Raw genomic sequence first — 26,300 nt, forward strand, 5'->3', positions numbered from 1 at the left:
TAATCTCTAGTCTAGACCACCCTAGTTCTATGTAGTCTATATCTTATATTTATAGTCTTATTCACCCTTTTTGAATAGACTTTTTTTATATGTGCATTTGTAAATACTTGAATACTTTTTGCCAGTTTATTACATTTGTTAATGCATTAAGTTACATTACTATCCAATTGTTTGTTTCTTTGTTTTCCTCCACCATACACATAAAACACTTTACAAATTAAACACTGTAAACAAATATTATTACACGTTTAGCTATATGTAGTCCATTTTCATAAAACAATAACATATTTACAAAAGAAAGGCAAATTATAAAATAATGAACATTTTAATTATATTTATGCTTCATAATAGATTATACAGTCAAGGAAATGCGGTTTATTTAACAACAATCAACAATATTGTGAAAAATATAGATCTGATAACTAATTTAATGCCAAAGTTGCATTATCTACAATTTTTGCGGTTCCTTTTGCTTGCATCCTGGAGAGATTATCAGGCTGGTCAAAAGCTAAAGGAAGCCCCAGAATAAGCACTCCATGGTGCCCAAATTCTCAGCCCAAAATGAAAACAGAAACATTGGTTATGAAATAAATTCCTGGGATTCTGGCCAAATATCCAATCACTCAGCTTTAATTTTCTTCTTAAATGCTACTTTTAAACACGTACATTTTATGATCTAATGAATCATGAAACAAATCAAAATAACTTTATTTTGTAAATGAGGAGCTCCTCTGTTCCTCATGGCAAACTCGATCCAGAAGACGGCACGATCAAGAGGTTTCATTGGCTGGTCGTGGTGCAGTTTCGACAGTCTCTGCATGTTCTCCTTGTAAGATGGGTTATGCAACACCTCCTTAATTGCTTCTAGAAACACAGTCCTGTCTAAAGTTGCAATATCTACATTTTTCGCTGTTCCTTTTGCTTGCATCCTGGAGAGATTGTCAGGCTGGTCAAATGTTAAAGGAAGCCCCACAATAGGCACTCCATGGTAGATGGCTTCCTGAACTCCATTGGTGCCTCCATGTGCTACAAACAGTTTAGTTTGAGGATGTCCAAGCAGGTCATTCTGGGGGAGCCAGGCCACAATCAGAGTATTGTTACCAAGATTGGCAGGTTTTGGTCCTGTGTGTCTCCAAATAACCTTTTGAGGCAGCTGGGCAAAAGTTGCAGCAATATCATCATTGATTTCACTCAGAAGCTGACCAAAAACAGTTCCTAAAGTCATGATGATGACCCCATGCTCCCCTGAGCTCTGCACAAACTTCTCAAGTTCATCTGGAAGTGGCTTAGCTGACTTGCACTGGAAGCCGCCCATGTAGATAACATTTGGCATTGTGGGTCGTGGAAACTCAAAAGTGAAATCATTTCTCATGAGCCAGATATCTGCATTCTGGAGGATGGAGAAGAAATCAACGTTGGGGCCAAAATATTTCTGGGAGAACTTGTGATAATGACAACTAAAGAATTTTGAATTTTGGTAGATAGAAATAACATAAACCATCACATTCATGACTCTAGGATTGAATGTAATTTTGTCGGTTAGTTGTAATGCTGGTAAATGAGAGAGGAGATAGAGCCACAACAAAGTGACCTTCACCATACATAGTCCAATGAACATTTAGTACAAGAGGGAGGCCAAGATGGTGCACCAGTAATACCCCAGCTCCAAAACCAGGACCCGTCAAAACCAGGTCATATTTACCATCCTCCAGTGAATTCATATTGTATACTTGCTGTTGAACTTCTCAAAACTGCTGAATATCTCTTGTCCGATTTCTATTTCAGACCAAAATGATTTTCCTTGTGTCTCTTTATTTGCAATAACCGGGGAAGCAACATCATCAGAAAAGTCATTGTCAGAATCGCCAACGTCTACAGTAATGGAGGAGTACTAAGGAGACTCATCTTCAATATGCAAGGTATTTGAGCCTCGGACCATAGTGATATTGTGACCTTTTGAATGTAAATCCACAATAAGGACTTTCCTATTAATCAAGAAGCTTCCACCTGCAGGGACAACCAGAACTTAACAACAATAGGATCCTGATAATAGATAACAGAACAAAACCAAAAACAAACCAAGAAGGGTGGAATGATGCATCTTTATTGATTACCTTAAATGAAAAGGAATAATATCTATAATAATGTATTGTAGAATGAATGGTATTTTACAAATTACAATGATAAAGACAATCTGCAATACTGTCTAAAAATATAGTGGAATTGAATGTTAAATATGATGTTTCACCTTCTATTTTCTACTATTCAATGGCTAAACTGTGCACAATTGGACAGTTATTCAGAAATATTAAATAAAATTAAATAATTCCTTGGCATCAAGATATGTAAGCAGCTTCAATAAATAAGGATAGTTGTTATATATGCAAGTCACTGTTTAAACCACTGACAGATTTTACACAGTCACACTATGTACAAAAGTCAAGGTGTGATAACGTACACATGATCAGATGCCTCTTTATTGTATTGTGCTCATGGTACCCTGTCAGTTAAGGTTTCAGCAATAGCTAGAGGTCATTCACAGTTCTGCTGAGTCATAACACGAAGATTAAATTAATTATAATGTAGGAGATGGATTTTAGCCCTTGTATTATCTGTGACTGATATTTTGCTATAGTATTTCTTAATACTATGGATTGTTCTACACTAAAAGCAAAACATTTTAAATACGTAAAGATTCATGAAAGCACATGCTGTCAGGAAATAAAAAAACTAAAAGGAAACATCAAAAATTAACTGATATTTCCAGTCAGTACTTCACTCATGTTTTACTTTCTTTCTGAATAATGAGATACAAAAATTAACTGATATTTCCAGTCAGTACTTCACTCATGTTTTACTTTCTTTCTGAATAATGAGATATAAAAATATCTCATTATATAAGCAGTCACAAATGCAAATATCAAAAGTGTCATCAATAAAGTCAAAATAACATCTACAGAGTGGTACTCAATCCAGGACATTCTGTAAGCTTGTGCTTGTAAATGAGGAGCTCCTCTATTCCTCATGACAAACTCAATCCAGAAGACGGCACGATCAAGAGGTTTCATTGGCTGGTCGTGGTGCAGTTTCGACAGTCTCTGCATGTTCTCCTTGTAAGATGGGTTATGCAACACCTCCTTTAATGCCTCTAGAAACACGGTCCTATCCAAAGTTGCAATATCTACAATTTTTGCTGTTCCTTTTGCTTGCATCCTGGAGAGATTGTCAGGCTGGTCAAATGCTAAAGGAATCCCCACTATAGGCACTCCATGGTAGATGGCTTCCTGAACTCCATTGGTGCCTCCATGTGCTACAAACAGTTTAGTTTGAGGATGTCCAAGCAGGTCATTCTGGGGGAGCCAGTCCACAATCAGAGTATTGTTACCAAGATTGGCAGGTTTTGGTCCTGTGTGTCTCCAAATAACCTTTTGAGGCAGTTGGGCAAAAGCTGCAGCAATATCATCATTGATTTCACTCAGAAGCTGACCAAAAACAGTTCCTAAAGTCATGATGATGACCCCATGCTCCCCTGAGCTCTGCACAAACTTCTCAAGTTCATCTGGAAGTGGCTTAGCTGGCTTGCACTGGAAGCCGCCCATGTAGACAACATTTGGCATTGTAGGTCGTGGAAACTCAAAAGTGAAATCATTTCTCATGAGCCAGATATCTGCATTCTGGAGGATGGAGAAGAAATCAACGTTGGGGCCAAAATACTTCTGAGAGAACTCTTGGTAAGGAGAACCAAAGTACTTGGAATTTTTATAAAGAACCATTATATATGTCAACACGTTTCTTAATCTCTGACTGAATGTCATCTTGTCAGTTAGTTGTAACCCTGTGACAGGTATATATGAGAGAGGAGATGGAGCGATATCAAAATGGGCTTCGCCGTACATAGTCCAGCGTACATTAAGCACAAGAGGAAGGCCAAGACGGTGCGCCAGTAACACTCCAGATCCAAAAGCAGGATCCGTAAGAACAAGATCATATGCAGTATCTTTCAGAGAATTCATCAAGGTCTCATTTTCAAACATGGCAGCTGTCATGTTGCATATTTGCTGATGAAACTCCATAAATTTCCTATAAACTTCATCAGCAAGTGCTAGTTCATTCCAAAATGATCTTCCTTGTCTCTGCATTTTAAGTAGGTTAGGGAGAAACCTCTCCATGAAGTCATTGTCAAATACACCGGTGTCTACAGTAATAGAAGTGTAGAGAGGAGACTGTTCCTTAATATACCAGCTACTAGAACCTCTGAGTACTGTGATATGGTGACCTTTTGCATGTAATTCCACAATAAGGACCTTCATATTGATCCAGTGGCTCCCATCCACAGGGACGACCAGAACTTTACCAGCATAAGAGCTTGACAGAGCAGAAAACAGGATGAACAGACCAAGAAGGGTGGAGTGATGCATCTTCATTGATGACCTTTGATAAGAAAGAATATTACAGAGAATTAACAGAGGACACAAGATTTCACAAAAATACAACAATAAAGAAAATAATGGTCTGACATACTCTGTTAAAAACATAATATCTTCTATTTCGGGGTTATTCTCTCTAGGTTGTAAGGCAGATGAAATAAAGTTTTACATCTTTGTAATTAATCTGAATGTAAGTAAATGATAAAATAATTTACATTTCTGGGTGAACAAATCCTCAGAAATAATCAAAATACTCTCATACTGCATCAAAAATAAAGCTAAGTACTACCTCTGTAAGTGTTAGTTAATGCAGTTAGTATCAGTGACAGATCTTCCCATTTTACTAGCAGAATCAGAAAATTTATTAATGTATTTGTATTTGTCAGTTTTACTTTTTAATTAATGTTTATTTTAGTACTTGAACACAAGTCTAGGAATGAGTTTAACATGGGGGGGGGGACATATACATGAACATGGGTGTAGGAATGAGTTTAACATTGGGGGTGGGGGGGGGCATATCGGAACCTGACAGATACGTTAATGGTTTGAACAGAAATATGTTAGATAATTAATTACACTGTAAAACATTCACCAACATACTTTATTCTAATAAAAAGATACATTTGTAAAGATAAAGGAAACACATTTTGAATGGCAGTAATTAACACAAAAGGTTGAAAAACACTGTTCTACGCAAAAGAGCCATTGAGTGGGTGGGCCGGTGACAAGACGCTGTCAAAATAAAAGCATGCGAGTTAAAGATTTCAAAATCAAATATTTTTCTCCTCCGCGGAATAATTATTTTGGGGGTGGGGGGTATGCGACTGTCTCCAATATTGGAGGGGACACGACACCCCACCCACCCCCAGCTCCTACGCCTTTGCTTGTACAGAAAAAAGCTTAACCAAAACTGATAAAGAGAAACCTTCAGTGTAGCAGGTTCATGCAGTTTCAAATGAACTGGTTTTGAATAATATCTTTCAATCTCATGCACTGCATTATTATCGTTATTATTTTTTGCATTTACAATAAAGTGACATTTATTTGAAAAAAAAAAAAAAATTATAATTTCAGATTTCCATAAAAACACATGCTATCACAATCAGGAGAAAAGTATGCTATTTCCTGTCTGTGGATCACTCATGTTTTATTTTATTTCTGATACAAACTCTAAAAAGATATCTAGTAACATACACCGTGACAAAGGCAAAAATGAAAAGTGTCGCCAATAAAGTCAAAATAACATCTACAGAGTGGTACTCAATCCAGGACATTCTGTAAGCCTGTGTTCGTAGATGAGGAGCTCCTCTATTCCTCATGACAAACTCAATCCAGAAGACTGCACGATCAAGAGGTTTCATTGGCTGGTCGTGGTGCAGTTTCGACAGTCTCTGCATGTTCTCCTTGTAAGATGGGAGGCCAAAATAGTTCTGAGAGAACTCTTGGTAAGGAGAACGTCTTGGTTACATATGTAACCCTCGTTCCCTGAAGGAGGGAACGGAGACGTTACGAATGGGATCTCGCCCGAGAGCCCAATCACCTTCGAGTGGTACAAAACGAGCCAATGGTACACAAAGTACCTTGGCCTGCGGAATTTGCATCGCGAGCTCTGCCCCGCAGAGCAGGTATATAAGGAGCAACGCGAGCAACTCGCATTCAAGTCTCCGCTGAGGAGCCGAGCCAGTGACCCGTCCGTTCAGCGGAACAGCGATGTGGCAAGGGGACGTAATGTCTCCGTTCCCTCCTTCAGGGAACGAGGGTTACATACGTAACCAAGACGTTCCCTTTCAGTCAGTCACGTTCGACGTTATGAATGGGGTCCCTTACAAAACGCCACATCGCTGTCTTCCAGCGACCGTGTGAGTGATAGCACCCTGTCGTGAGGCCAGCACGAGTGAGGGCCTATAGCTCGCACAGAATACACTGGGTAGCATATTCCAGCTGGACATATGCTAGCAGGCTGCCTGCCCGTGGGAGGACTTACAGAAAGCAGGTATCTACCAAGGTGGTGATACATAAGAACTCTGAGGTACCCAGCCCGCAGGGTGGAAGTTTCAACGACAGAGCTGGCAAGAGGCTTGCCAAGGGAAAGACACATGCTGCGGAGAGACTTACTGTGGACATACACACGTGGGATTACCCAGCGCTTGCAAGTTCACCACCTGATCCCTAAAAGGAGTGGTGGGAACTTTGGGCACGTACCCAGGCCGGGGTCTCAAGATAACGTGAGAGTTAGCCAGCCCGAATTCCAGGCACGCTTCGTCAACTGAAAATGTCTGCAGGTCCCCGACCCTCTTCACCAAAGCCAAAGCCGTCAGGAGCACAGTTTTCAAAAATAAAAACTTAAGCTCTACTGAGAGCAAGGGTTCGTAGGGAGCTCTCTGCAGTGCTGATAGAACCACTGCGAGGTCCCAAGAGGGGACTTGCTGATGGCGAGGCGGATTGGGCCTCCTTGCTCCTCTCAGGAACCTGATGATCAGATCGTGCCTCCCAAGAGACTTACCTTCAACAGGGTCATGGTGAGCTGAAATGGCAGCCACATAGACCTTTAGGGTGGAAGGAGACAGCCTTCATTCCAACCCCTCCTGAAGAAAGGAAAGCACTGACCCAATCGGGCATTTCCAGGGGTCCTCACACCGTGAAGAACACCAAGTAATGAAGAGGTTCCACTTCCAAGCATAGGCATGTCTGGTGGACATGGCTCTAGCTGAAGTGATGGTAGCTACCACCTGTGGTGGCAAGGTATCTAAACCTTCCGTGACCCGTCCAGAACCCACACATGTAGGTTCCACAGATCGGGACGTGGGTGCCAGAGGGTGCAAGAGCAAGACGTACTGCTAGCAACTCGAGGCAATTGACATGCCACTGAAGTCGGGGTCCTGTCCAGGAGCCTGACGCAGCATGCCTGTTGCACACGGCATCCCAGCCCATGGTAGAGGCATCTTTTGATACAACAACATGCCTGGACACCGGTTCTAGGGGCACGCCAGCCCATAGAAACGAGGGGTCCAACCACGGGGTGAAGTATCGGCGGCAGGCCGGAGTGATGGTCACTCGGAGCGTGCCCTGTTGCCATGCCCATCTCGGGACTCGGTCGTGAAGCCAGTGCTGAAGCGGTCTCATATGGAGTAGCCTGAGCGGTATGACTGCCGCCGCGGACGTCATATGCCCCAGGAGCCTCTGAAACAGTTTCAGTGGAACCATTCTCTTGCCCTCGAATTGTCTCAGGCAATTCAGCAGTGACTGCGCGCGCTCGTTCGTAAGCTGCGCGAACATGGCGACGGAGTCTATTTCCATACCGAGAAAAGAGATCCTCTGCACAGGGGAGAGTTTGCTCTTTTCCCAGTTGACCTGAAGACCCAGTCGGGCGAGGCGTCTGAGCACCAGATCGAGAGTGAGCTAGGATCAGCCAATCGTCGAGGTAGTTGAGGATACGGACAGCTTGTTCCCTGAGAGGAGCCAGGGCTCCCTCCGCGACCTTCGTAAAGACGCGGGGAGACAGGGCCAACCCGAATGGGAGAACCTTGTACTGATATGCCTGCCCCTTGAAAGCATACCGAAGAAACGGTCTGTGTCGAGGAAGAATGGCTGCAAACCAATCCATCGCTTGGGCGTTAGCATCTTGAATCGCGTAGCCGATCCTGAGCCTCCGGATGAGCCAGCGGGAAGGCCTGGGGAGCTCTAGCCAGGCTCCCAGGAACCGAACCAGCGGGGTCAATGGGACTACAGGCGTACCCACAGTGGGTCAGCATGGTGGAGCAGACAGCCCGGCATGGGAGGCATAGCGTCCCTTAGCGGGGGCGGAGTGGGGGCACTCGTCTGACTCCAAGTGGCAAAGAGGGCATGAGAAGGCGAAGCGTTCTTGAGCCGTATTTGCATGGAAACTGGCAAGGGGAGAGGGGAACAAGAGCGGCGAGGAAGCACATCGTCCACATGTCCCACTGATAAATACAGTGCAAATAGTTCTGTCTCCTTGGGTAACAGTGAAGTGGAAATAAATATAGTTAAATTTATGAAATAATATTAAATAGGATTTTTTGGGAAGGTAAGTCTGGCTAGTTATACAAGCAACACGAGTCGGACGAGTCTGAAGATCTGAGCTGAATTGGGTGAAACATTTAAGTTCTAGCCTGTATCAATTACTCTCATAATAAATAATAATAATAATGTTAACTGTATTTTTCGGTATAAGTTGCATCAGTCCAAAAATACGTCATAACGAGGAAAAAAACATATATAAGTCACACTGGACTATAAGGGTGTACTCACACTAGGCACGGTTGCCATGAACCGGGCCCGAGTACGATTGTCCCCCCTCCCCACTCCCCCTCTGGCCTGCACTCACATAATAGGGTTTCAGCATTCATGCCGGAGCACGCTTACGTCATTATGGTGCGACGGTTTCGGGATAAACAGGAAGAGCGGCGCTCTCTGAACACAATGGAGTCCATCGCTCTGTTTTCTTTGTGGATAATTTTGTGTTGTTTGGTCCACAGCCTGTTGTTAAACAGATGTGTCGCCTTAGTGACGCGAAAATTTTCATGTAATCGTGCTGCTCGTATGAGGATGTTTGCAAGGTACCAGCTGAATTGCAGCAATGACTTTGCAGTTTTTAGCTTTTATGCATTTTGCACCTCTGCCGTAGACCAAAGCGACCCTTTCCCTGCCATGTTGGCTTTGGAGCGTCGCAAAACCAGCACGGTTAGCGCTCACACTGCATGCGAACCGCGCCCGAGTCCAACTGAACCATGCCCTGGCCCACCTCTTCCAAGCGGGCCAGGGCCGGCTAATCGAGCCGCACCCGGGCACGATTCGGAGCACTCACACTAGTCAAACTAACCACGCTTTGGTGGTCAAACGCACTCGGGCACGGTTCAAACTGGCTAGTGTGAGTACACCCTAAGTCACATTTATTCAGGACCAAGAGAAAACATTACCGTCTACAGCCGCGAGAGGGCGCTCTGGGGTAGGCTACAGGAGCACTTAGCAGCATGAGCACTGAGCAGCATAGAGCTAATTTTACTATTTTTATTTAGAAATTTAACTATATTAATTTTTACAATTATTTATTAATGTCACACACACACATACCTAGTGCCTTATGACTTAAAAGATGAGAGTGGTAAATGTTACAGACATGGAACTGTTCAGTCTATTATTGATTTTTATTTCCACTTCACTTTTATCCAAAGAGAGAGAACTATTTGCACTGTATTTATCAGTGGGACAATATTCATACAATACTACAACCTAGAAATAATTTGCAGGTCTCGACAGCACGAATTATGTGCCCAGCTACATCTGATTCAAATATTACGCTAATTAACAGTGAGCGGTGGTTTCACACATTACAGTGCTTCACTCGCACTGACTCTTATTCTGCCTGAAAGAATAAAAAGACCGAGCTGAAGGCGGAGCGATTCGACCAATCAGATGAAAGCAGCGTTTCAGCTACGCCCACAAGTGCGAATGAAATATTGAAGCCATAAACCGAAATGATCAAAATGTAAACGGGCCAACTGTCTTGTCCATTTTCTGTCACTTGAGTCTCTAGACCTTCTGTAAGCCCCGCCTTGTTCAAGCAGTGATTGACAGGGCGGGGGGGGCTGAGATGTGATTGGCTCAGAATGCATTTTCAAATGTGCACTTTGAATTTTACTACATTCATTGCGGGTCATTGAATGAAAATGCAATCGTAAGTGTCTTGACTGCGAGGTTTAATGCATTTAAGGAAAATAGCATTTAAATGATCATTTTGCCACAGTTTTTGCTTGAACATGTTAGACATATCTAATAATTTCTGTAATACATTTTCATTTTAATTTTGTAATTTAATTTTCATTTTAATTTTGCACCAAACGTTGCACAAATGTATTGGAAAATGTAAATGTAAATACAGAAATGCATTGCCATTTTACACATTTTGCATATTACATCCCAAATTGAATAATGCTACCCATATGCTTCCATAGTCTAATAGGTACTGAATATTTCACTTATAAAAAAAAAAAAAAAAAAAAAGAATAATACAGTTCTGATTGTGTCTGGTTTATTTGCTATAACAAGTGCCTTAAACTAAATGTCTTGATTTAATTATTCGTTATTAGGCAGTCATGGCATCAACCCTGTACCTTGTAAAAACAACTTGATTTACAGCTTTGTGCTCAGAGATTAAGCAATACCTAATAATAATAGTAAGTTAAGCAATACCTCACTACAAATGCTGCAACGTCTGTAAAAAAAAAAAAAAAAAAAAAAAAAAGGCTCATAGTACATTGTAAAGCAATAACTTACAATGTGTGCATTCACCTCTCAAAGTAAAACATCACATTTGTTTGACATTTTTCTGAAATGAACAAATTGAATTTGGTTTTGAACACCGTTTTCATGAAAAAAACAAAAATGACAAAAAAACAAATTTGAAACTCTTATACCTGGTAAATACAAATTGTACAGTCTGGAGAAGTTCTAGAAAGTTGCTTCTATAATAAAATAGAAGCAGTAAAAAGTCAAGATAGTACATAATGAACCAAGAGCAGAATCTGAAATGCTAATCTGAAATCTGGTCTATGGACTGACAATAAAAGAACACACATTGCCAGATCAAATTGTATTTTGAAAGAATTATATATTGATAATATTTCAAACCTTACCTGACAACCTCGAAATTCACCTCCTCACAGTGTAGCGTCCAAAACCTTTAGCGCATTTATCATGCAATGTTTACGAGCTTGTAGGTGCTTGTAGGTGCATGTAGGTGAAAGGTTCCTTTAAATGAATGAGCACAGCAAAAGCCTATCAGGTTTCTTTAGGCAGGGTTGTTAAATAATGCCACAATAATACCGGGTAAAGATCTTTGGACCCTGTTTTGAAACTATGATTTTCTATAAGAAGACAAACATTGTAGATTTATTTTATATTTTGCTTTTAATTACGGTTTAAAAAAGATAAGATTCTTTGATTTTGTATTACACGCACTAGATGTCAACATGATACCTAAGATTAAATGTCCAGATTTAAGACTGAAGATCATGCTACACTCCCTCCATTAAGAGCATTCCAGGGGAGAAGTGAACTAAATGGGTTATTGTTCGTGTCAGTTATGTAACACGCGGAAAGAATGAAAGGAAACCTGAGCTAAATTAATTCTTCTTGTTTAACACAATGTATAAAGTACTTAACTATGTTTATATAGACTTGGTGGACAAACTGACACTATACTAAACTGTCACTCAATACCTGACCAAACATGGTCAAAAGTTAATTAGTGCCTAAGACACTAAATTTCACAGGACCTATGGCAGCGTATGTTCTATTTATCTGTAAAAGAATAATGTGTTACATCAGTGTCACGTGCTCTAAATAGTCTTTGGTTAAAACAAAACTTACACAAAAAGGACTTTAACGCTGTAAAAGTTTACATGACATTGGTGACCCAGTTTTGCAATAAAAAAATACTAGCAATCCTCATCTACATATTATAAAATGCTTTTTTGAACAGCTATACCCTTTCTCATCTGCGCTGTACAGCTAATGGATGTTCAATTTCCAGTCATGGATTTGAGCGCAGTGTCTATGGTTCAATACCAATGACTTTAAAGGGGGGGGTGAAATGCTATTTCATGCATACTGAGTTTTTTACACTGTTAAAGAGTTGGATTCCCATGCTAAACATGGACAAAGTTTCAAAAATTAAGTTGTACGTTTGAAGGAGTATTTCTGTTCCAAAAATACCTCTTCCGGTTTGTCACAAGTTTCGGAAAGTTTTTTCCGAGTATGTCACAAAAGGAGTGTGTTTTTGGTTGCCAGGGCAAGACAACCCTGCACAGATTACCAAAAGAAAAACAGCATTAAGGGACCAGTGGATGGAGTTTGTTTTTGCAGAGCATCAACGGAGTTGTGCAAGTGTTTTTGTTTGTTCCCTGCATTTCGAAGATGCTTGTTTTACAAACAAGGCCCAGTTTGACGCCGGATTTGCACATTGTTTATTTCTTAAGGATAATGCAGTCCCAACGAAAAAGGGTCACGATCGTGTGTTGGAACCGCAGGCGGTGCACTGTAAAAAGTGTTTCCCTATATTTATTCAGTAAAATTGTGTCAAAAATTTACAAGCAATATTATTAATTAAATTTAACACATTTTAATTAAGTAGAAATAATCATTAAAAATGAGTAGAATAACATGAAAAAATTAAGTAAAATTTACATGAAAATATTGATTTCATTGGACAAAAAACAAACAAACAAAAAAACACTATGCTAAAGAATACTATGTTATGCATGCCAGGCCAGTAGTTGGCGATCATGAAACATTATATGCATGCACATGACATCAGCCTTTTTACAAATTCACATTTTTGTTGCTTACATAAATATGATACAGGCATCATGTTCAAAAGGCTGTGTCTTAAGGCCCCCAAAACAGAGTTATTGTAGACACCTAAAGTTCACAAACAGAATCAAAGGGTAAATTATTGGTTACCATTATAGTGGTCAGTGTTTGCTTTAGTTGTGCTCTTGACCCTTGATGTTTTAATTTTGCATTGCTGTTGTAACTCAGTTATAACAGCTAGACAAACTAAGACTAAAGATGATCAGGTAGTGTTGGTCATGCTATTACATAATCTTTGTTCTTCCTGAATATCTGAACTCATTCAGAGTCTGATCTCTGAGACAAGATAACATTCATTATGGCAGCCCTGTGATTCAGCAAAAAAAGAAATTGTTTTTTTGGAATTTTCAGTGTAAACCAGAGTTTGAGAATTCTGTTTAAAACAGAGAAAGTGGAACTTTCTTTTGACACACAGTCACATCAAGAACCAGCGTATGAATCTCAAGAATGGTGACAAACAGCATATTCAGACGAACTGTAAGAATCACAAAACAAGCTACTATAGAATTGTTGCTCATTATTTATTCATGCCGCAAAGCATGATGGGAGCCATAAAATGAGTTTTGATTGGTGGCACCCAGAATGCAGTGCAACATGCTTTTTGATGGTCACCATTGTTGAGGTTCTTAGGCTGATTCTTGATGTCTGTGTGTCTAAATGAAAACACTTTTTTTTTTTAATAAGGTTTTGATCAGAGGTGCTTCTAAGAATTTCTCTGATAATGCTGAAAACACCAGAGCTTATATTGTTCAATCACAGGACACATGTTATTGACAAGACACATCCTACTCAGACCAAATGATGATGTAAAAACAAATAACACCACCTGGTTGCATTTCCTTCTTGGCTTATCTAGCTGCTGTAGCACAACTAGCTTCTGTTTAAAATTTTAAGAGTCAAGAGTCCAACTAAAGCAAACATTGACCACTACAATGGTAAGCAAATTATTATTATTATTTTTTTCATTCAGTGATTCGGTTTGTGAACTTTAGGTGTCTTCAATAAATGTTTTGGGGGCATTACAACCTTTTGAACATGATGCCTTTATCATATCTATGTAAGCAGCAAAAATGTGAATTTGTAAAAAGGCTGATGTCATGTGCATGCATATAATGTTTCATGATTGCCAACTACTGGCCTGGCATGCATAACATAGTATTCTTTAGCATAGTGTTTTTTGTTTGTTTGTTTTTTGTCCGATGAAATCAATATTTTTATGTAAATTTTACTTAATTTTTTAATGTTATTCTACTCATTTTTAATGATTATTTCTACTTAATTAAAATGTGTTAAATTTAATTAATAATATTGCTTGTAAATTTTTGACAATTTTACTGAATAAATATAGGGAAACACTTTTTACAGTGTGAGTAAAACTGCTTCAAGTATATCTGTTTTGTTAACTTAACTATCGGCGCATAAGCACATCAAGTAAACAACATGCGATGTTGTCATCAAACTGCACTTTCCACATGTACAGCTTAAAAAAAAAAAAAAAAAAAAAAGACGACTAAGTGGAACTTAGTCATTTTCCAAAACCTGATGCTGCTCTTGTTAAATTTCAGCCTCTGGATCTGATTCTGGATCATAAATATACGCTGAATCTGACTGTAAGCCATGGTTTGTTTTGGTTGGTTTTGTCCTCACGGTAATGTCACAGCTTCCAAACGCTCTCAACGCAAAAGCCTACTCGCGCTCGTGAATCTTTAGCTCCGCCCACACGTCACGCCTCCAGGCGGTCGTGTTTTTCCGGGAAAAATCGGTACAGACTATCTTTCTCTTATGAATATAATAAAACTAAAGACTTTTTGGAGTTATGAAGGATGCAGTACTACTCTATAGGTACTCAAGATTAACAGGATATTGAGTGAAAACGAGCATTTACAAAAACATTAAACTTTAAACAATTTCTTCTCTTCCCTGTCAGACTTCAAGGCATGTTCCCAATAGTACCACAAAGCATGCCTTGTTTGCAAACAGAGGAATGCACATGCATACATACTGGTACCAGAGTATGTGAGCAGAGCGGAGTGGGAGCGGAGCGTGGAGTGGAGCGGTGTGATTTTGACAGGAGCGAGGAGCAGATTTTTTAAAAGTCTGAGCGTTGTGGTTTTCACTCGCTCCAAGATCGCTCCACCACCACTCCATCACGAGTACAATTCATGCCAACGGCCCGTAATATAACTGCATATTTAGCAAGTATTCACGTTAAACTTATTTAACCATAGCTTGATACAGATGGATCTCTCAAATCAGAAGGTTACAATGACGACAATAGCCGAGCGGGAAGTTATAGGTTAGTTCTCAAGGAGTTTGTCTGTTCCTTTTACTGAATATTTTTGGGTCAAAGCATGATTTAAACAGTTACAGCACATTCACACGCAATCGCTTTGGCAATAATGCATTCAAACAAATGTAATCTTACAGTGTTACTTCATCTGTATCTGATTTTGAATGAGCAGAAATCTGTAAGAAATGCATTGATCTGTAGATAAAATAAAAATGTACTGTTATTTTCATCACAAACAAAATTTGCACAGCAGAATACAGTAATTATTCCTTTTAATGCTGACATCCATGTTATTAGTTTGGCATGTGGTAGGGAAAAAAAAGTTTGCACACAATAGCCTAAGCAACTTTGAAACTCTCCTGTTATTTTATTTTTTTTATTTTAATATAGGCTACATTATGAACATAACATTTCAAACATACTGAAATACTTTAGCCACGGAGCGAAGGCGGAGCGGTGTTTCTGGTATCACTGAGCGAGGAGTGGAGCGGCAGCGGGAAATTGTGAACCCGGAGCGGAGCTGGAGCGGAGTGATTATTAAATGCTCTGAGCGAGGAGGGGAAACTGTTGCCGCTCCACTCCGCTCACATACTCTGACTGGTACTGTCATAACATGCCTCAAAAACTGACACAGGAAGAGAAGAAATTGTTGAATAAAGTCATTATTTTTTTTTGTTATTTTTCACCCAAAATATCTTTGTGCTTCGAAGATGAACAAAAGGTCGAAGATGAAAAAAAAATTCAGTCTTGGGAACTACCCCTTTAATGAAAATGTAAGTTATTGAATGCATCAAGATCACTCACAGATACCCCAACAAGCTCCTCGTAAAATTCTTTATTCATAAACTTGATGCAAGTTTACAAATATACTGTACATGGTCAAAATTCTCTTGTAATGGAAAAGCCTAACAAAAAAAAACAAGAAAGCATGCCAACAGTGTGAGCTTCAAGAGCTATTCCATGAGATGGCACCAGAGACGAGTTCTGTTATTGGTTACGGTGAGGTTCACGTCCAGGGTGAAAAACAAAAACAAGTCATTACTGTTCGGACGAGGAAACAGAAGAACGACTCATCAGTTACAGAAACCTTGGTCAATGTGGACAAGCCCAGATCAGCAACTCGAACGCAGATGTACTTCTTGAGATGAATAGACCTCTGAGGAAACACCATTTAGAGAGGTCTGCTTTTTCAAATCTCACCAAAGAAAACCCAAGACCAAGCACATTTCTGAAACAAGACAGCAGCAATAACTTGCAAAGCAGATACTTGAGTTATTCGAGACATTCCTGCTGCAGTGGCTCTCTTGAATTACATTTACATGTGACTGGAGTTAAAGATTACATTTGCATCCATATTAAAGATTCACATATCCAAGAGCCTGCCTGTTATGGGACGAAGTTCAAACTCAGGACGAGCCAAGAGGAACAATCACAACATTCTGTGTGAATACTAAACCCAAATGTCCCAGAATATTTACAACTGAAAGCTGAAGTCGGAGGGATGAGGAACAACAACAAAAATATTAGTTACATTTGACGGAGCACATAAATTCAGTAAACAAAGGAAATCATAAACATTTTTATAGCCAGAGTTATATAATCACCATTGATCTTTAACACTTCTTACGATGAAACCAAGCCCCATCTTAAAATACTTAATAGCGACCAAGGGAAGCTGTTAAAATCATTTTCTTTGAACTAGAGAAGGTTTTTTAAGTGGATAGGTAGAGCAAACCGACAGAAAAAAGGTTTTCAAACAGAATGGATATTCCTGAGTTTTCAATGAAACATGCGAAGTCTTCGACAGCCACTTTTTATAATACACCGCAAAACAAAGACAAAAAAGATGGGAGGTATGGTGTATTTCACCATTCGCCATGAACCTTGAAGCATTGACCATTCTTAAGACTTTATACTGGACGTTCAGATCCAAGAGGTAAAATAAACAACGCCTTGAGTTTTGTGACAATTGTCCATCAGGCTTGGAAAGAGACCGTGGTCTTGTAGTGTTGTGCTATGAGAAAAGTATTATTTGCGCTCTTTTAATCCATCGATGCTCACGGAATAAAACTGACAGCAAACTCTTAAGTACTGAGAGGCCCATTAGTAATGTAAACCTCAAATGTCTCAATCTGTAACAGCTGTTTTTTAATGGAGCAGAAATTATGAAAATGACAATTAAGGGTGGGAACAAAAACGTTATGTTCATATCACTTACATAAATACAATTTTTAAGATATTACCCCCTTTATTTTGAGAAACATCAACCTTTTCCCCCATTTCGAGTCCCCAAGTCCTCACATGAGAACAACTCGGATAATTCCCCCACTTCACATAAACACCACATTTAAGACTCCTCAAATCCATTTACAAGTATACAAGTGGAGCTCTGTTCAACTATGGAGCGACAGCAAGTTCTGTTTCGCTTTTTCAAAGCCAAAGCTCGCATTTGTCCATTATTGGTCAGATCAGCCACTGAGTGGAATTCATCATTAGCTGGAAAAACGAGATTTGGGGCTAGGGTCGTATAATCGCCCATCCTCTCATCCTTGCAGTTATCATCATTAACATAAGAGTTGCTTAGGAAGCTTACGCATATAATTGTGGCAAGTAACGATTTTTTGACAACATCAGCATTGAATGTACCAGTACAGGTTAACTCAGAATGCATGAGGGGAACAAAAGTCTTGATAGATACAAGAGCAGTGGCACATTGTCTTCACATTGTCTCTAGTTGCATCCATATCCTGTTTTAAGTTCAGTAAACCACCATTTAAAGTCCATGGCCATAAGAACGTCCTTTAAAAGCAGACAGAGAGGATCAGATCCAGCATCTTCATTGAGCATCTCCATCTATGTAATAATCCTGAACAGAGCCATGCTCCAGTCAAAGTGAGGAAGCAACAAAAAGAAGAGAGAGGAAAAAAAAAAAAACTTCTGATCACACCATTCGGAAACGCCATGTTAGATGCCTTATTAGTACCAAGGCTCTGAATGTCCCATCGGTATATAAGACAATAGATGAGAGAGAGAGAGAGAGAGAGAGAGAGAGCATGAGAAACAGACAGAAATCCAGACATCATGGGATCTGGTCAAAAAGTCCAGCCTTGCAGAAGATAAAGGACGATGCAAATTTCTGAGCATTCCAGACAGCGAGAGGGCAAACGTTTCCCCAATGGCTTCCACTAACACGAGGGGGCATCATACTCAAGCTGAAGATGTGAAAACATTAGTAAAATAAAGCAAAGGTTTGACCAGATATCCCATGTTTGCAGTGTGCAAGCGGATCAATGCGTTTCCTAGCCATCTTCTTTAGGAGGTGTGTACCAGCCTGGAAGAAAACATGAGAAAAAAAACTTCTGAGAACAGTTCAAAGTTCATCAATTCTGCATCTCGTTTTAACGTTTCTCCACCTACCATTCTTTTCATGAATCTGAACCAATGATTTATACGACTGTTGTGCTCTGGCAAGGTTGTATTGATTCTGCACAAAACAAGTGAAAAAGGGTCAACATTTTTGCAGGCAAATATTTTTTGTATTTCATCGTGAAGTCGACCAAACCTTATTTGCTCCGAACTGCACTCTGGCTTTCCCTTTGACTAAGGTGGCATTGATTTGCATGATGACTGACTCTATTGAGTAGGCACTGCTCCAGCCCTACAAGATCAAATTTATTTCAATATTTCGGAATGTTTGGTATTATTGAATGTGGAAACCTTAGAAAATGTAGAGAATTCAAACCTGTTTTGTAAGTAGCTCCATACACAAGGCTCCTCCTCCAAGAACATAGCTAGATTAGAAAAATATTTAAATACAATATTTTTATTAGTCAATGTAAACTAATAATTTTTCTGTGAATGGTTTTATACTGGCCTTTCAAAAATATATGGGGTTTTAAACAGAATTCTAAATAATTAAAATACAAGCAAATTAAATTATCATTACTCAATCTCTGTTAAGTTACAACTACATGTTGAGTTATTTAGACAGCATTATTCACAATACATCCGTTTATGTTATTCTCTGGGGGGAAAGATATAATAATCCATCAAATATAGTAAAATGGTTACTTTTTAGCAACACAAAAAGTTTAGTCTGACTTATTTACTAGGACAAAGTTCTTATGCTCACCCTCCAGACAGGACAGGAGACACAACCCGTACAAAGGGAGGATCAAAAGGAAAGTTATCCTGTCATCAGCAAGCAAGAAAACCCAAATTTAGTTGCATAATCTCTTTTTTTCCAAGCAAATTATCTTTAATCTGTATTTATGTACAACAAAGAAAAAACTAACTTTATAAGAGAAATTGAGCAGAATGTAGTCCATGTCTTCTTTTTCCTTCAAAACCTGCAAGTCGCTGTGTAACGGACTGTCTGGGTCAACCCTTAAGAAACACGAGAATGATTTGAAAGATCCGAACACTAGAATTATCATCAGTCCACATGATATTTCATATGTAATGCAAGCATACTTACGTCCTTAACTTGACATGCCACTCATACAGGCTATCATTGACTAACTCCACTGAATAGATACCTGGAACAGATGGAATGGTAAACAAACAGATCAGACAGATCTGTAAAAAGATAAAACTACTGGAAACTAAGAAATGTTCCACAACAATTTTAGGCATCACATGCGCACTCCTGACATAAAAATAGCAGTCACAAAAGGTAAGCAACTTTAGGCCATGATATACTTCCAAGTGAAACCAATGACGCAACTGGTGGGTTGTTATTTCCAACAAAATCAGGCCAACCAAAGTTCAAAACTGAAGATGGTAAATGTCTTCAAACTACCACTGGTTCAGGGTTACTGCCCAAAGCCTTGTTTAAACTTTCACCTGGCTCCGCATCGCGAGCCTCTGATGACTGCGCACGCACCTCCCCAAATGGACGAGGTGTTTATACTTGTCATGGTCGCCATTGTACTATTCTTTAAAACGTCAGGAGGCAATGAGGAGTAATTGTCCTCTAAAACTATCGGTAATCAGTGGCAAGTACAAGACTCAAAATTGACAATGAATGACTTAGGCTACGTTTACACGACAATGATGTAGTCCAAAATGGAAAATGAACAGGCAAAACGCATAAGTTTACCGTTTTTGGCTGAAAACGTCATCGTGTAAGCAGCCCCGTAATGTCTTAAAAATAAAAAAAAATGTGGGTTTTTCCACATCAAACAAGAGAACTTTTAGCAAATAGTGTTAAAGTTGTGTATCTTCCGAAGCAGAACCGAGTGCAAAGATAAAAAAATGCCATGCACACTGCCAAGCAAGAAGGAGCCTTGCGCACTTGATGCGCATGGCCACCCACTCCACGATAATGGCATCTTCACCACACAAATCTTTGTGCTTATTAGGTAAGTGTGCTCTAGGGCTCTGCCTTATATGATGAAGAAATCTTCTCTGGATTACTACTTCTGTTCAGTCAGTGGAGGTCAAATGCGAGGAAAAACGTGAACACTAGTCATCAGCTTTATAATACAATAGTAATTGAAAGTTTTTTGCATGTTTAATACTGAAAAGCTGTATTGGACAAAAACTGGACAAAATAATTGCCTTAACAGTGAAAATGCTCCTTAAAAGGCTTTGAAAGAGACAGGTTTGGAACAAACAAATGGAAAAGTCAATGCTGTTATTGAACTAAAATTACCTGTCTTATAACTCTGTGATCTATAGATCTCCCTGAGTTCCTTCATGAGGCGGTCAGAGGCCTGAACTGAACCGGACACCGCACCCTACGAGACCAACAATGAAGCATTTAGGGAACATATACAACATTGCAAGGAGCAATCTTTTAAATTATTCTTATAAATTACAGACTTCACAAATAGAAAAAAGCTAACTAAAAATGTGCTTTACTGTATTGTATTATATATCATAAAGAGATGACATCACTTTACTGTATCAATAAAACCAATATTGCTCCACCCAACCCCAAAGTTGTATAAAAAGGTACCTTACCGAATGCACACTTACGTTCAAGTGGTCCTGCCTCTGGTTTTTTCGGATTTTCTCCAGAATGGCCAGATTCTCTTTCTCGATGCCATCGTCCTCTGACTTTTTCCCATCGACCGGTTCCTCCTCTTTCATGTCATAGTGGTCTAGATCTTCAATATCCTGCTGCCACAGCAACAAACAAAAGAGAAGTGTTAGGTATTAACTAGTCTTCTCGTCATGAGGAACCCATCGCATCCCCTAAAGCTTAATACCTCTGCCATTTCCTCTTCCTCCTCTTCTTCTGATGTCACTTCATCTGTTGTTCCATGCTGGGAAGAACAAGGACAAAAAGCTTCAATCAGCTCACACCAGGAACAGGAAAAGGAAGGAGTGTAATAAGGCTATGTAGGTCTGTGCTGATTTGGGCTACCTTCTTGTCTTGACCGATGGGTCCAGCAGGAAGTGGCTGATCCAGCATCTCCACATCAGGATGCTGGGGCAGGTTATAGAGTCGGCATAAATCACAGATCAGCCTTTTCAGCTGCTGTAGGAGCTGCATAAGAAGGAAGAGTGGTAACAAATGGTAAGTAACAAGAACTGGCCAACATTTTCCTTATGCTAATTTATATAAAACCATTAATCTACTATCACACATTGGGCTGCATATAAAATAATGTGAGATCTTGGGTGTTCAGAAAAAAAGCTTCATCCCGACCAAAACATGCATTTGGGTTCATTATGGATTAGGAATGCTAGATTATGCCACATATTTGGAACAATGTCAAATAAAGATAGTCCATAATGAAGAATAAACTATTTCTACCATTTACAATAAAAGTTCACATTGTGTACAAAGTGTTAAAAAATACAAATAATTTTCCTTATAACTGTATACACCTTTTGATTAATTTTCTTTTTACAAAAAACATTTGCATTTTAATGCAATCGTTTAGATTTTTTTTCTCTCCAAATCATTTTTTTTAAGTTACAGCACCAGATAAAATGGTGATGTAATTAAAAAAGTTGCAAGTTGAATGTATTTTTTAGATTAAATTAATGAAAATGGACAAAGCTTATTCGCCATGATATTTTAATTAAAATCATCAATTTTGATTAAATGATATATACTACCATTCAAAAGTTTGTTCTTGTTTTTAAAGAGGATTCATGCTCACCAAGTCTGCTTTTATTTGACAAAAATAAAGTACAAACAATAACAGAAAAAATAATTACAATTTAAAATGCCTTTTCTGTTTTTTACATTTTAAAATGTAAATTATCCCTGTGATGCTAAAAAGCTGCATCATTTTCAGCCTCATTACTTCAGTAATGTGTGTGTCAAGATCCTTCAGAAATTCTCATATGCTGATTTGCTGGTCAAGGCAATTATTATCAATGACTAAAACAACTGTGCTGCTTCAGATGAACAGTGTATTTAAAATAGATTCTTGACTTAACTGTGACTCAATCGATTTAATTCATCTTTGCTGAATATAAGTGCTAAGTTTTTATACAAACTTATGTACATTAAAAATATATCGTGCTTTATTTTGATGATCACATCTCATGACAATATCCAAAAGAGTTAACCCCTCCTTACCAAAGTATTGCCTTTTCTTACATCCTCCAGTCGTTCAAGGACTTCAGTCAGACTTGGGTCATCTGAATCAACGAACCATATTGGTGGGGTTGAAGGGTAAGACTCCTACAAAAATATCAAGAGTTACAACATCAGCATCTTCAGAACTCTATCGAAACCCTTTGTCCTTCCACAAGGTTACTAAAGTCTGAACAGATCTGCTCATCCACTTGCATGATAAGCAGCCACATCACCATCTGCAAAACCAATGACTCTTTTCTCTTCTAATGCAAACCCAGAAAAGACCATGGCCATGCTGTTTATTTCAGAGTTAGGGTGAGGTTAGGTTCCCATCCACTAGTTCTGCCGTCGAAGGAGAGCCAGAATGATTGCGATGTGATCTGCTTCTGCTTGTCAGGACCACTTACTGACCTTACAGCACCTCAAACATCAAGACAGAAGCTCAGCAAACTAACTGACTCAAAAACAACAAAACTGCTGCCAGTTGCACTGCAGTGGCGTCGTTTTGCAGTGTGCTTTTATAGACACTGAACGCATACTTCATTATGTAGTACAGTTAATATACTCTTCAAATACATACACATTGTGTGCATTAAAAGCTGGGAAAATTCAGGAATTGCTCGAATACTAAGCTTCATCATGTGCTAATATTTTTAATACCACATATAAGACGTTACGATAGCGGCTACAAATCACGCTAACATTAACTTTGTAACAAATCTCGATAGATTTAACCGAATGTACAGCTGTCGTTTTAAATCTGAGCATTTCTTTAGAGGCCTCGCGAAATGACGAAATTCGGCAAACCAACTTAATAATAGATAAATTAGATAGCCAACATCCAATCTAGCTGTTTATACCAATACAATGTTTTGTTAAGCTATGCATATTCCAGAATAGCATCTCAAAGTTGGCTTGGCAAGACCAAAAAAAAAAACCATTCTGTCCGAAACGTCGTTTAGCTAGCAAAAGTATCCGCTTAGCTAAATTAGCACACAAGCTAATTAACTAACTTAACTACAAAACCCCAGCGACGCGGAATAAAACAACCCCTTTATGTTCTATTTAAACTTATATTTGATATGACCAAGCAAACCTGAATATTATCTAGCGAGTTTGTTAAGCGAATAAAGTTAAAGCGACAGCAAACGCAGTTAACTTTGTTAGCTAATAAACTAACGTTAACGTTAGCAGGCTAAGTTACATGTAGCGCCCACTAGCAGTGCATACTTGTTTAGCTGTGATATTGACACCTATTTGAGGATATAATCTATCTTGATCGGCATTATTTACATGGTTTATCCTCAATAGAATGGCTTCATTCGAGTCAAAATGGGTTGTGGGTGGTGTTGTTTCTCTCGGCCTTGTCTTGTTCGCCTGTAAGTTCAGCTACGTGATGAATCTTACCGTGATGTTGCAGTGAATAATCAGCAGCTTTTCTCCCGTCACATTGAACTGGCAGCTCAGTTCATCAGGCTTCCAGTCGATTATTCTGAATCGTTCATGGTTTGGGTCAAAAATTGACTCCAGGAACTTTAATTCGGCCTTCAGCCCCGACACCGACATCTTCCACTCATCTCATCAGCAGCCAGGCCGAGGGGGGAAGGGACTCACAGACTACTGCGAGCGCGCAGCTGATCCAGAGAGAGAGAGAGTGAGAGAGAGGATTTAACAACGTTTATTAAATTATCATTTATATCTCACACACATTCACAATAATACTAAATAAAACAAAAATAATAGATAAAAGAAATAAAACATTAAATAAAAAACATCAAAAACCAGCTTACCCTCAAAGACCTCACATAAGATATCTTTACAAAACCAAGTATCACAAAAAAAAAAAACATTAAATTCTTCACCAGTTTGTAGTACGCAAATTCAATCTTGATTCTTCCACCCACTAGTTTTCTAAACATAATTTCCACATCAGTAGTTCCAAGTTGTGTACTTTATTTTCCCTTGTTTTCCAGATTGCTAATTTTGCTGTTCCCAACAAATAATTTAATAAACATGTCATCCTTCTCATAGAATACCAATACTTAACACCGCCAATAAATATTTGATCTGAAAATTCTTCATCAAAATCTTTTGAACAAATCTCTAAGAAAATTGAAAAGATCTTTTAATATTCCAAATTTTAAAAATAAATGCTCTAAATCTTCTTGGCTTCCACAAAATCTACATTCCTGCTAGATTCAAGTGTGCCACGTGTCTTTCAGTAGCTATCGCCCCGTGAATAAGCCTCCACTGTAGATCCGCAGTGCACTTCTCTATAGGAGGCTTTTACAGAGCTCTCCACCTGTCCATCACGGGGAAGTCTGGTCCTAACAAACTTGGCCACTTTGAAGCTTTTATTCTCTTGAGAGAATTTTGATTGACTTGTGACTTTTACTGAAGAATAGTAAATCACTTTCTTTGACGAAGATTTAAAACAGTCCAGCTGTGGTGTATCAAAAGACAAAATTGAGTCCATATTTACAGCCACTGTTTCCTCAAGTATGTCTGGAGACTCAGATTTTTGGAAATTCTTCTTCTATATCTCTTAAGCCCATTGTCCGACGTCCTTCAATGTACTCTCTGTGTCCACTTGGTAATACATTCCAGATCTCCTCTGTCAGTTTTGAGACAAGACGATCAGATTTCAATCCTGTTACTTCTTTAAGAATTTCAACCGGCTTCCACCCAAAAATGTCCAAGAGGTGTCTGATTTTTACAATCCCATTTCGTTTCTAAACTGCAGATATGCTTACTGAAGACAACAGTCTTGTTTGGATCATTGGATTGAAAAATAATGGTTCTTCCAGAATCCAATGCCCTGTGTCATCACTGCTTTGAACAAATGATCAAATTATGAACAAATGTTTATCCAACCCAAGCCCACCTGCATTCTTCAAAATTAATCTTGCAGTATGGGCCCAAGTCAAGTCTTTGTGATATAAAAGTCTTTGTGCTGCTTGTATCCTGTAAGAAATCAACTGACTTCTCACATCCACAAGCCCTTGACCTCCTTCATGGACAGGTAAATAAAGTTCTGCAGCATGGATCCAGTGTCCCCCACTCCCCCCCACAAAAAAGTTCACAATTGTCCTTTGTATTTTACGAACCAACTCCAGTATAGAGGCTCCATAACAGTCATTTTTTGCCACAATGTCGAGGCCGCCAAGACTCGCCCTCTGTACGAAAATTGTGGTAATAGCCAGGTCCATTTAAACAATTGGGCTATCACTTTCTCCAGCAATCCCTCCCAGTTTCTCAACTGAAAATTTTCATTCCCTAAAAAAATACCTAATGTTTTTATGCCCCCTCTACCCCAAAGTAAACCACATGGTAGGTTTGGAGGTATTACTTCTTCCCAGCTACTAATAATAAATCTCTCACTTTTCCCCCAATTCACTTTGGCTGAGGATGCTTTTTCATATTTCCCGATAATTTCTGTTAAAACTTTCACAGCATTTTGACCTTTTATAAACACTGTGACATCATTAGCATATGCTGACAAGGATATTTTAAAGGTGCTCTTTAAATCTGGAAGTGAAATATCAAATTAGGTCTTTCCTTAATCTGAACAAAAATGGTTTGATTACTAGACTATATAACTGTCCAGAAAGTGGACAGCCTTGTCTGATACCCCTAGACATCATGATAG

At 39.1% G+C, this 26,300-nt stretch overlaps 1 protein-coding gene and 2 pseudogenes across 4 annotated transcripts; all 3 read right to left on the minus strand.

The window, feature by feature from the left end:
• Nucleotides 1-170: 170 nt before the first annotated feature.
• LOC113043473 (UDP-glucuronosyltransferase 2A3 pseudogene) lies at nt 171-2,101 on the minus strand (annotated as a pseudogene).
• LOC113043472 (UDP-glucuronosyltransferase 2C1 pseudogene) lies at nt 2,074-11,474 on the minus strand (annotated as a pseudogene).
• A 4,454-nt stretch (nt 11,475-15,928) lies between these two features.
• LOC113043475 (ubiquitin-conjugating enzyme E2 Q2-like) lies at nt 15,929-24,293 on the minus strand. Of its 4 annotated transcripts, none has more exons than XM_026202890.1 (13): nt 24,059-24,293; nt 22,652-22,756; nt 21,482-21,604; nt 21,324-21,380; nt 21,091-21,231; nt 20,765-20,849; nt 19,586-19,646; nt 19,404-19,494; nt 19,241-19,299; nt 18,851-18,899; nt 18,671-18,766; nt 18,526-18,592; nt 15,929-18,439 (listed from the first exon to the last, which is right to left on the minus strand). In XM_026202890.1, the coding sequence occupies exons 1-13, from the start codon at nt 24,215-24,217 to the stop codon at nt 18,408-18,410; spliced, it is 1,125 nt and encodes a 374-aa protein (XP_026058675.1). In that variant the 5' UTR covers nt 24,218-24,293; the 3' UTR covers nt 15,929-18,407. The 4 variants fall into 4 exon arrangements, with proteins under 4 accessions (XP_026058675.1, XP_026058673.1, XP_026058674.1 ...); XM_026202888.1 differs by having other exon boundaries at nt 21,076-21,231; XM_026202889.1 differs by having other exon boundaries at nt 21,091-21,234.
• Nucleotides 24,294-26,300: the final 2,007 nt, after the last annotated feature.

This window comes from Carassius auratus, chromosome 25, assembly GCF_003368295.1.
Source record: "Carassius auratus strain Wakin chromosome 25, ASM336829v1, whole genome shotgun sequence".
NCBI classification, from domain to species: Eukaryota; Metazoa; Chordata; class Actinopteri; order Cypriniformes; family Cyprinidae; genus Carassius; species Carassius auratus.